The sequence below is a fragment of the Cynara cardunculus genome (genome assembly GCF_001531365.2).
Source record: "Cynara cardunculus var. scolymus isolate 2C chromosome LG 4, CcrdV1, whole genome shotgun sequence".
NCBI lineage: Eukaryota > Viridiplantae > Streptophyta > Magnoliopsida > Asterales > Asteraceae > Cynara > Cynara cardunculus.
This window is the reverse complement of record NC_037531.1, coordinates 12725053-12738054: the sequence shown is the minus strand read 5'-3', so window position 1 is coordinate 12738054 and position 13002 is coordinate 12725053. Positions and strand designations below refer to the sequence as shown.

The window sequence follows — 13002 nt, the reverse complement described above, 5'->3', positions numbered from 1 at the left end:
CCGGTTTGGTACCGATATAAGGTGTTTATCCAAACACTCAAAAATGCTTATTACCGATGAAATACCAAAATAAGTCAATAAGTTGTTTTTATAAGCAATCCCAAACACCCATTATTGTAATTTAAATATTCTAGATTTTAAAGTAAAAATATAAATTATTTTACTGTTAACGTGTTCATCATGTACTAGCTGCCTATTTACCAAATCACGGATGTAACCGAGATCTGACCGAGCCAGCACCAAATCCATGCTCTCGGCCATCTTCACGCCACCACGCCCTCCACTTCACGCAGTCACGCAAATCTCACGCTCGATAAGGTATGATAAGTTCTTGCGATCTCTGAATTGATTTCCAGTTTGCTTTTAAATCAACATAAGGGGTTTGTGGGTTGAAGGTATTCGTTTCTGAATTGATTTCTGGTTGTCTTTTAAATCAATTTTCTTTGTGGGTTCAAGGGTTTTCATTTTAAAGGGTTTTGATCAAAGTACCGAATGTGTTTGTCAATTTTCATTTTAAATCAATTTTCTTTGATTTATTAATCTGTGTTAGCAATTTGTGAGCGATCGAGAACCCTCTCCAGCCACCGCTCAATCCAGTTTTGTCCAAGTTCAATGGCTACACAACACTAATAAAAGACACTACCAAAAACGGTATGTTACCTCCTCTGACAATCTGTGAACTATGGTTGCTATTCCTTCATTCTATGAAAATTACCGTAGCTTAGTCAACAATAGTTTATGAATTTTGATGCTAATGTTAAAGGCGAACCCAAGTGATGCTCCTCCCATCTCATGAAAACTGTAGATCATTTTTCTTTCTGCAAAATTTGAAGCTAAAGTTATCTATTTGCCAGTCAACATCATTACAAAATAAATATTGTTAGCTTGTCATGGACTGATGTGTAGATCATTGATACTTTGTGTTGAATTCTTGCTGATCTTCATCCACAAGCACAACCATTTCATCATGCTTTGGCAGTTGAACATCACCAAATTTCTTGGGAAACCCCTGTTATATGTAGCCCAAATAAGACCTACCCATTGCTTAAAAAACGAATACATCTTGATCACAGAGAAATGAACTTACCCACCAAATGATGCAGTTTTATGCAATGCCACCATACACTCTGTGATCGTTAAGAAAAATAACACAATTCGCAGCGCCAATTGTCCTAGGATTTAGCTAGCAATCAATTGTTACAGCGATGAACACACGATCAGGAGATTCATCTAGAAATGTTAATTAAACCAACTTGTCATCTAGGTTTTCTCTTCCACCAAGCAATCAAAGGTAAATTGAAAAGAAGTTAACCACAAGGGTGGTGCCTGATTGGTTTGAGCTTGGCTCCAAAGGTCAAAAGTACCTGGAGGTCCCAGGTTCAAATCCAAGGAGGAATAAAAGTCCCCTTGTGGCCACGGAGGTTCAAATGCGGTGACTCCAGGCTATCTGTAAAGCAGGTGGTCGCCCTGGGATTAGTCGGTTCGCATAGCGGATTGGATATCCAGGTTAATAAAAAAATAAGAAGAAAAAAAGACGCCATAAATCGAAGAACCAAGAAGAGATGAAGAAATGAACCATATGAAGCAGTTGAGCAGCGATTAAGAACAATCTGTGAAGGAGGTGCTATAAAACATTGTTTAAACAAACTTACGAAACGTCTCCGTCCTTGTTTTACAGCACCTCCTTGGCTCTTTCATGGATCTGTTTTTCATTGCTGCTCAACTGCTTCATCTGGTTCATTTCTTCATCTCTTCTAGGTTCGTCAATTTATGGCATCTTTTTCTTCTTCTTCTTTTCAATTTACCTTTGATTGCTTGGTGGAAGCGAGTACCTAGATGACAAATTGATTTAACTAACATTTCTAGATGTATCTCCTGATCGTGTGTTCTGTGCTCTCACAATTGATTGCTAGCTAAATTTTAGGACAATTGACGCTGCAAATTGTGTTGTATTTTTTCTTAACGATCACAGAGTGCATGATGGCGTTGCTTAAAACTGCATCATTTGTGTGTTAGATCAGATTGAATAAGCTCTTGCTTAGATTGATTGAGATGTTCATGATTTTGCTTCCTAAGAAACAAGTTGACAGAACAAGAGCATAATGTTGAAGTTTGTAAACTAGTCAGAATCTAGATAGAACAAGAGCATAATGGGATTCTGGTGATTTAGAAGTGGAAACTTATTGATGCTGTTACAAAATAGTAATGTTAATTCAAATGCTGCTTTGTAAAAAATACCAAGTTGAGGGGGCAAACTTCTAGTTTATTCACATAGCAAGGTTTGTAAACTAGTCATAAGCTGTTAGCTTCTGAATTCACCCTTGCATTTCTTCTTTGCAATGATAACTTCACCATACCTTGTCTTTTGTGTTTACATTTGGTGGCTTATAATCATGTAGGTTAATCAACTTAGCTTTGCTTTGTTTAGTTACATACACAAGCTGGCTGGTAATTGCTGTATTGACCAAATAAAATGGCGGAGGTAGCATCAAACGAACAGGTAGAGTGTTACTCACCTCATTCATGTATAAAAAATTGGGAGTTGTTTTTTGGCTCAACCTTTTTGGTTCACCTATTCTCACTTGCTCTCTACATGTGACGTGTGTGGATTTGTTGCGGTTCACAGCGTAAAGCTGAAGGTGAAACCACAGATGCTGGTAAATCTGTGTTTAATTTGGGAGCTGTTGTTGGTGATTTAACTGTTGAAGAGGATGCGAGCAGGTGCACTTCTTTACCCTTGGCCCAAAGTTAAGATGATATAGTTGTGCTGTCTGATTCTAGTTTTTAGTTTTATGTTTATTGACTTCACACATTGTTCTTTTTGCAATTACATTCGGAACGGATTCCGGTATGCAAAACACGTATTCACCAATAGTCAAATACAGAGCTGTATGGCTGTACATATCTAGCATATAGTTATTTCTTGAGTATGGCCAATTGTTATTTACTGGGAAGGAGTTTATAATTAAGTTATGAATGCCTGACCCAAGCGTGGTTGAGCTGATATTTGGATTCTTAGCTACAAGCTTGAGCATAAATCAGATAAAACTGAGCTTTGAAAGTGATGTTAGAATTTGTAGTTCACAAGCCTGTTCAATAATGAGCTCATAAGTGATCTGAAAACAGATAGAACGAATATTTAATTCCTCTTGGCTTTTCTAATTGAATTTGTATATACATATATAGGCACACATAAATACATACATACATATACAAACAATATACATATACATGCATACATATGTGTATCTACATACACACCTATAAACCAAACCAAACCAAACCAAACAAACCCAGTGAATCCCGCATAGAGTACGGTATGGGGAAGGTAGGGTGTAATAGACCTTACTTCTATCCCGAGGAGTAGCGAGACTATTATCATGAAGATCCATGACTTGTGTTAAGGTGTAGAGAATTGGATTTTGCGAGAAAAATTTGGTTCCGAAAGTTTGAGAAGAAGTGTTAGAAATCTGGCTTTGAGTGCTGGCATATATCAATGAATAAAAAATTGGATAAAACCTTTGGATCGTGTGAAAAACACTTCCCAAAATTAGTGTTTTGACTCTATAATTGCCTGGGGTTACACTAAATCTACTACGAGATGGTCCAAAATCGCACTATAGTTTTTAGGCTAGAAAACAAGAGTAAAGATACATAGGCTATGTTATGTTCATATCTTAGAGTCGAGACCGAAAACCTCTTTTACAGGCATATGTTAACCGGCAGTTACCAGCTGTTACAAGGCAGTTACGGCAGGACTCACTGATTAGCATCAGTAAGAGCACTCATTGATCAACTCCAGTAAGTGTATCCACGGATCGCATTGGTGAGAACATGCACTAATCAGCTTCAGTGAGTGCATCCACTGATCAGCTTCAGTGAGTGCATCCACTGATCAGCTTCAGTGAGTGCATCCACTGATCAGCTTCAGTGAGAGCAGTAGATCGCTAATAAGCTTAAGTGACTGAAATAGACACTGATAATGTCAGCTTCTGATGTCCCTTGACTCCGCAAGGGCCGCTACCCCCTTGAACCCTGCATTTGTTGGTTCTCACTTTAAGTTAGCTTATACGCGTATGCACGCCACGCCTTCTAACCCATATTATAGCTTAACCAAAACCCGCCCAGTCTCTTCTAAATCTCAATTACATCAAATGGCTGATGACACTAAATCACCAACAAATGAAAGAGAGGAAAGGGATAAAAATGGATCAAAAAGGGTTAGGAAAGTCGAAGAAGAAGTAACAAGAAAGAGTAATAAAGAGCATAAAGGACAATGAAGGCATATGTGAAGGTACAAAACTACTAAACTAACTGATTACGAAGTAGTCCCTCCCTCAACCTACGACTCTGGTACCTAGTTGACCATCCTAGCACTCGGATACTTACCTTGCGAGACTCTAACCCTCCCCTAACCCACATCTATCTCTCCACCCCTCCCCTTGCCCCATTAACCACAATTCCTTGCACACAATCTGGCGCGTAATCCTGCATCTTCATGAACTCCTATTTGAGATCATGTTTTGCAAAATGTCTAAAGCTGCCATGTCCAATTAAGTTGCTCGTCTCATGTCTTTCTCGGCCTGCCCCTCCTTCCTACACCCTTGACCATGACGCTCTCCATCATCCTCATTGGTGAACGTGCCCTAACCACTGCAGTCTTCCCTCAATCACTTTATTCGTGATAGACACTACTGCCAATTCTGCTCAAAGACCTCGTTTGATATCACATCTAGCATGGCCTGACCACAGGTCTATTTGAGCATCCTCATTTCAGCCACCTCCATCTTTCTCTCATATTCCTTCTTTGTCGCCTTAAACTTCTTGTCATGCTAAATGTGTAGATGAATAGATGATTCATGCTATATATATACACTTACATACACGCACGCACACACACACACATATGGCCTGTACATATATCAAGATTCAAGGATGAAATTAAGAGAATGTAGATGAAGATCATGAAGAACCGGCCAGATTCTATTATTGGAAAGAGAAAATTACAAACTCTGAAATCACCTTAAACGACTCTCATTGAAATGATTAGAATGATCAACTTAGAATCTAAGCCCCATGTCACCTATTTATAGGAGACATTTACAAGTAAAGCCCATTACCCTTAGCCCAAATACAAAGATAATACAATACAATACAATGGTAATTGTCTTTATAAAACTTTCTAAAACTTAGGACTATTTTGGTCCTAACAATCTCCCCCAAAAGTTTTATAAAGCAAGCATCTCTTGAAACTTCAAGTCTTCTCCCCCTGCTTTCTTTAAGAAAACTTTGGTGTGCCTGACATTGATAAGATCTTCAAGCTCCCCACTGAAGATAGCTCTTATTCCTTAAGTTTCAACCTTGGTTTAAAAATGCGCGCATTATGCGCTCTGATGCGCTGGACAGAACGCATCAAAGAGGCTGATGCGATGCGATTCCATGATGCGAACGCATCACCTATGCATCACACGATGCGTGCATCACTTAGGCATCAGCGCATCATGTATGTTGCGTTTTGGGCTCCCTTTTTCAGTGTTTAGTTGGGCTTTTTAGTTGGGCTTTTTTTAGATGGGCTTCTTAGTTATGTAAAATAGAACCTGGGTGACTGTTAGCGATAGAACGTGGACTGACTGTTAGCGATTAGCGAGTAGCGAAGCGACCTAATCGATAGAACTTAGAAGCCGACAGCAGTACTGCAGTAGTCGATACTCGATAGTCAATACCAGCAGTTCTCGATAGTCATACCAGCAGCAACAACAGTATTCGATACTCGATAGTCATACCAGCAGCAGCAGCGATACTCGATAGTCATACCAGCAGCAGCAGCAGTAGTCGATAGTCATACCAGCAGCAGCAGCAGTAGTCGACCAGCTTACAGAATGTCGGAATCAGAACGTATTGCGAGTTCAAATTCAAACACTTCATCAGGTGACCCGGTAGAAAATATGGAACTCAAGATCCTAAATGTAGGAATAATTTCACTTGCCACTTTTGTGGTAAAGTAGTCAAGGGTGGTGTATATCGTTTAAAATGGCATTTTATTGGAGGTCTATCGGCTGTTACTAGTTGTCCAAATTGTCCAGAACATGTAAAAGAAGAAATAAAGTCTTATATGCAGAAAAAAGAAGTAGCGGAGGTGGAGAATATAATGAACTCAAGTTACTTGCATTCGGATGATTATGATCTGGTGAAGAGGACGATGACTGTATTGAAATAGAAGGTGGTAGTAGTAAGGTTCCCACACGGAAAAGACCGAGACAAAAAGGTCCCCTAGATAGGTTCTTCACTCCTAATCCTGAAGACGTGATCAAAGGTAAAAAAGATGGAAAAGGAGGGATACAACAAACCATAAATGCGGTGGTTCGAAAGGAGTTAAGGGATAAAGCTTGTACGCAAATAGCAAGGTGGTTTTATGATGCCGGCATTCCTTTTAATGCCACTACTTATGATAGCTTTAGTGTAATGATTGAAGCTATTGGCCAATTTGGGCCCGGAATGAAACCACCAAGCATGTATGAGCTAAGAGTCCCTTTACTCAACCAAGAAGTAAACACCGTTGAAGAAGAAGTAAAGGAACATAAAAAGGAATGGGCCCAAAAAGGTTGCTCTATTTTATCGGATGGATGGCGTGATTCGGTTGTCCAAAAAGACATAATTAACTTCATGGTGAACTCTCCAAGGGGTTCTGTATTTGTGAAGTCTATGGATGTTTCCGATGTCTCTAAAGATGCAAATTTGTTGTTTGGGATTCTTGATAAAATGGTGGATGATGTTGGAGAAGAAAATGTAGTCCAAGTGATCACCGATAATGCATCTGCGTACGTTAAAGCGGGTATGAGTTACTATTTTAGTCTATTCCTAATTATAATTTATATATTAATAATATTATATATGTAATAATAATACTATGTATTTTGTCACCTAATATTTTTATTTTAAACTTTAAACTTTAAACTTAAAGGGAAGATGCTAGAAGCTACGAGAAAGCATCTTTATTGGACTCCATGTGCTGCCCATTACATAGATCTTATGTTAGAGGATATCGGGAAACAAATTCCTCAGGTGAAAAGTTGTTTGAAGAAGGCAATGTTCGCCAATGGATACATATACAACTTTGTTGGTCTAGTGAACTTGATGCGGAAGTTCACGAATCAAAGGAACTTGCATAGGCCCACAATCACAAGACTTGCTACATCTTTTATCACTCTTCTTCAATTTCACAAACAGAAGAATAACTTGAGAAAGATGGTTATTTCTCAAGAATGGATGGATAGCAAATGGTCAAGTGAACCAAAGGGAAAGATGTTGCACTCCTACATCTTACAAGAGACGTTTTGGAGAAATATTGTGTATGCTCTCAAGTTGACGGGCCCTCTTGTTAGTGTTCTTAGGTTAGTTGACGGGGAAAGAAAGCCGGCCATGGGTTATATTTATGAAGCTATGGATAGGGCTAAGGAGGCTATTGCTAAAAGCTTTCCCAATCAAGAGGACCTTTACAAGAAAGCATTTGAAATAATTGATAATCGGTGGGAATGTCAACTCCATCGACCATTGCATGCCGCGGGCCATTACCTAAACCCGTCTACCTTTTATGACAATGCACAAAGGGTTGTAAGTTGTGAAGAAGTCATGGAAGGTTTACATTCTTGCATTGAAAGATTGGCTCCAAATCCTTAAATAGAAGACCTAATGTTAAGAGAATTAAGCAAGTATCAAAATGCAGAAGGACTATTTGGTAGAAATGCGGCTATTAGGCAAAGGAAGGCAATGGCACCAGGTAATCATCTTAAATTGAAAATATATTTTTATACTTAGTTACTTACACACTATGGATATTTTACTTTTTAAATATTTGTTCCTTATAGCGGAGTGGTGGACAACATTTGGATCTTCATCTCCCAACTTGCAAAAGTTTGCTATACGAGTTCTTAGTCTTACTTGTAGTGCTACAAGTTGCGAGAGAAATTGGGGTGTGTTTCAACATGTAAGTGTCGTACATGACATTATAAATTCGGTATCTGATTTTAAATATATCAACTAATATCCAATTAAACTTTTGACAGCTTCACACCAAGAAGCGGAATAGATTAGCACAAGAAAGATTGAATGACATGGTCTATGTGAAATTCAATCGTGCCTTGCAACGTAGATATAAGGAGGGAAGTAGTGATCCTATCATCCGAGAAGGCATAGATGAAAGTAATGAGTGGTTGATGGGGAGGATGGACAATGATGATGAAAATGATGATTTGGTATTTATTGATGATGATCTTACGTGGGATGACGTAGGTAGAGCTTCTGGGGCGTATGAGACTCCTCAGTTCACTAGAGCATCAAGAGGGAGCCGGAGAGTAAACGATGATGGGTCGGGTCCATCAAGAGCTAGAAGTGCTAGAGGAAAAGAACATTCTCTTCAGGATGAAGATGATGAAGTTGAGGTGGAAGCAGATATTGCAGGATTTGATAATGATGAGGGAGATGAACCCATGTTAGGGTTTGATGATGCTGATCTTGGGGAGTATTAGTTGGTCACTTGGTTGGTCATTTAGTTTAGGGATTAGGACTATTAGACATTTACTTGTGTAATTGTGTTCTTCATGGTAGTAGTTTGTGTGTTATGTACTTCTGTTATTCTGATTAACGAATTTTTTAAGATTCTAATGCCACTTTTTTAACTACTTTATGTTATAAATGAAGTATTTTGATAGGTAAGTATTTTTAAGGTAGAAATTGATATGTAGAATTAATTTATATAATATTTTTTGAATACCGGGCGCATCACGTGCGTGATGCGAGCGCATCAGCATCACGCATCGGCTTCCGGGACCCTTAACGCATCGGACCGCATCGCGCTTTTTAAAACCAAGGTTTCAACTCTAAGATAAAATTCAACGCGAGTTCTGCACCACCATTTGCACAAAGCAGTTAAAACTGCAGACGACTCAACACAACATTGACCGCAAAATCATCGCCAATCCGTTAGCTATAGATTCATCCAACTATGGATAGATAAATGTGCGAAACTCGTGACATTCCAGTGCAAACAGTCTTATGACAAAGAATCTTTCAATGAACCATGAGTTGAATAGACATTCAGCCCTTGACCTTGGTAAGCTCACAATGGGGTAGTCAACATTTGCTTGAAGTACCAAAGCAAACACCTTTGACTTTATAGAATTGGAGAGAAGAATCAACAATAAGCATGTAGTTTCAAGAACAACAAGTCAAACCAGATAGATAAGCCAATTTCATTAACCTTTTAGAAAACTGATTCACCAGAATCAGATCCAAAATTCCTAGGCAGAAGAATGATTATGAGCACTTAGAACTCTTAGATCAGAACCATAACATTAGAACAATGATTGTAGACTATCAAACCTCTAATTGATCAGGTTAGAGGAATGACTGAGAACACAATCTAATAATTTCCAGAACCTCCAAAACATTGATTGCAAACCTTCAAGACCTTTGATTGATCAGGTCAAAAGAAATGAGTGAAGGCCCTCAATGGTCTTGCCTCTTGTGGAAAAACTCCAAAGTAACGATTGCAGATACTCAAACTGTAGCTAGTCCAATCAAATACTGAAACCAATCAAACTGTTCTGAAATCTTTTCAAATCCGGCTTTAAAACTTTAAACTCAAATTGGTTGACCAAAAAGTCAAACTTTGACTTTAAAAGTCAATGTTGACCAAAATTGCTGTAAGATGCTCTTAAGGGCAGAATTGATAAAACATCACCGTAATCATTAAGCATAAGGAGAATAGGGCAAAGATATCCATTAAGCACACTGGTTAAGCACATAGAGTCAAAATGAAAACAAGTACTTATTTGATGAGCGATGAGCATAGGTAAGACTGCTCATCACCCATGCCTTAGGCGGAGAGGCACTAGAACCATCCTATCGCTCACTCCTTGAGCGATGAGTAATATTATAGCTCATACCTTGGGTGATGAACGAGAATATCGTTCATGACTTGAGTGGATACATCAACTTCCAAAAATCATATTTCAACTTCATCGCACAAAATAGGAGTCATCGCTTGAAGCCTTGAGCGATGAGAAGGCTCTCCGGACAACACTTCATCACACAAATGATAACAAGGGTGTGAGAAGGTCATCGCCCACCAAGACACTTCATCGCTTGGTGTTTTGGGCGATGAGGGCTCTTATCGCTCACCACATTGAGCGGATACTAACTATGAAGCTCATGACTTGGACGATGAGCTTGGTCTCCAGACAAGCTTTGAGCAATGAGCACACTTTATTGCTCAAAACTAGTAAAAATTTCATCCAAGTCCTTAGGTTATCGCTCAAAACCAAGTTACCAATAAACATAATCTGTCCCATGAAAGCTTTATCGCTCAATACTTCACATCTTTATTGGGCGATGAGCACCACTTCATCGCTCAATGAATATCGTCAACAGGCGATGAGGAAAGACTTTCACCAGATTAAGCACAATTCAACTATGGATCATCAAAAAACACCAAAATTGATGATTCAATAAGATTCGAATTCACCTAAATGCTATTCCTTTAGCATTAATATGATTAAAAACAATAAGAACAAGGTGAATTATGATCTGTTAATCTCAAAATGTCGAACAGGAAGAAGATGAAGGTTCTGAGTACTGTTCCATGCAAAAACAGAATCAAAACTCGAATTTGCTGCTGAATCGCATGATCATATAGAAAAAGTTGATTCGATTCTGCTCTGATACCAAATGTGAGTCCCAAATCAAACAGCAAATCAAGATTCAAGGATGAAATTAAGAGAATGTAGATGAAGATCATGAAGAACCGGCCAAATTCTATTATTGGAAAGTAGAAAATTACAAACTCTCAAATCACCTTATACGACTCTCATTGAAATGACTAGAAATTTAGAATGATCAACTTAGAATCTAAGCCCCATGTCACCTATTTATAGGAGACATTTACAAGTAAAGCCCATTGCTCTTAGCCCAAGTACAAAGATAATACAATACAATACAATGGCAATTGTCTTTATAAAACTTTCTAAAACTTATGACTATTTTGGTCCTAACAATATACATAGACAAACAAATATGGCTGTGTGTGGGTGTGTATATGTCCATGCATGCATGTGAGCATACTGATGCATATATCATATATTTTTGTTTTTGTAATTTTTTATACTAAATTAAATCCTAACCTATTTGAGCAACCGTAAAACTGAGTTCCGAACAAGCATCTCAGACCTTGGGGTGAGGGAGGAAGGGTTGATTGAGCAGAGCTCAGATTTCAATCCGAGCGAAAATATCTTGCTGTAGTTTGATTCAAGTAGATACTATGAATTTCGAGCTCGAGCATGAGCTGGCTGGTTAACATTGCAACCACAATTTTAAAATATACATGATAAATGGGCAAATGCACTAAACTTGTGCACTTATGTAGCTTTACATGGTTATAGTGAAGTGCACTTGCCTATGTGATAAGATCTGACTATGGCTATTATCTTGATGCATTTTCAAGTATATGCACATTTGATAAATTCACGGCGCTTCTAATTACCGAATGCAATTCTCTGTATATTGTCTTTGCATATTTGTACTACAAAATCGGATAAATGATACTTTCAGATCCCACTCTTCTTTCTGAATCAATGGTTGGTTTATTTCAGCAATGATATATCGTTGGAAGGACTACAACAAGAGCTTGAAGAATGCAAAACTGATGAGGTACCTATAATCATCTGGTTGCTTCTTCAAGTTGCTTGTTCGATAATTGTTTTACGTATATTTTTTCATGTACACTTGCGATCTTAGTCGTCATGGCTAGACCTGTATATTTGTGCAGTGGAGGTTATAACCGGCCCATGTATTTCTATTATATTGGTGTTTTGGACTTGTCATTTTCTGGGAACTTCTACTGCCGACGCTATAATCGTATATCTATGTAGTGCTGACTATGATGGCAACTGAAATGTGTATGAGCATGACATATATGAAATGAGAGTATATCTAGATACATGAAATAGAACAATAGAGAACAGTGAATGGTAGTGTGTTTTTGAAGTTGCTGATTGATGCATTGGACTAATATAGTAATATCTCCTTTTCTGGTTAGTACTTAATGCTGGAATTCTATTGGCTTAGAATCATGCAACAATACTATATAAAAGGAGATGAATATGCAATACTACAACAAAACGAGTCTTACTCAAGAGGGGGACAAATATTAAATGAAAAAAAATTGAGAAAAGCAACTAAAATGAACTAGGCAACAATAGAAAACCAATCTCTTGAGATCGCTCCTTAGAAAAACGTCGCACAATCGTGCTAACTCATACAATCCTCATGGTTCCTAAAAGTATCTTAGTTATTTTGAGCTATTGAACTTGGGTTTGTTGTTCACCATGCTCATGCTGACTCATTTCTTAGAAATATGATCAGACAATCTATTAGCAACAAAAGCAGCCTCAGGTTGCAAGCTTGCTGATAATAAATAAGATACTACTGAAAATTCAGGAGGCATGCATAAATTTCCATGGGCACTGGTTGCTGTTCTACAGTTACACAAATTATGAGCAACATCATTTTATTCGATAAGACATAATTCCCTATCCCCATCAGTCTTTTCCTTTATCCTATATATCAATGCATTACTGTCTGTATGATCTACAATTTCATTCTATTTGCTTGTTATGAAGACACTATGTGGACATATCCTTGCCTAACGTGGTTGTTACTTGTTTGCACTAGGTTGTTGCAAACATATTATCGAAAGGTGTGAAACTGCGGGAGTATACTAAGGGAGTTGAAAACAATTTACGGCAAGTGGAATTGGACTCTATTCAGGTAGGTGGCCGAGTTACATCTGTTTATTTAATTTTGTTCAATCTATATTCTTTAATTTTTGCGGTCTGCACCTCTTGTCGATTGACAATTTTAGCCACTTTCCTTTTTTCCCCTTTTAGTCCTTCTAGAATAAACTTGGAGTACTCTTGGGCTTGGCACATGCTGGGCTAAAATATTTGA

General features: G+C 38.1%; 1 protein-coding gene across 2 annotated transcripts in view; it reads left to right on the top strand.

The window, feature by feature from the left end:
* The first annotated feature begins 239 nt into the window (after positions 1-239).
* LOC112511352 (vacuolar protein sorting-associated protein 52 A) overlaps positions 240-13002 on the top strand; it is a 29237-nt gene continuing 16474 nt past the window's right edge. Inside the window, exons 1-6 of one of the 2 annotated variants that reach the window (XM_025116947.1) lie at positions 240-318; positions 551-651; positions 2429-2500; positions 2627-2721; positions 11646-11703; positions 12727-12822. In XM_025116947.1, the coding sequence (XP_024972715.1) occupies positions 2474-2500; positions 2627-2721; positions 11646-11703; positions 12727-12822 (276 nt within the window). In that variant the 5' untranslated portion in view covers positions 240-318; positions 551-651; positions 2429-2473. Of the gene's footprint in view, positions 319-550; positions 652-2399; positions 2501-2626; positions 2722-11645; positions 11704-12726; positions 12823-13002 lie in introns of both variants that reach the window. The other variant, XM_025116948.1, reaches the window with a different exon arrangement.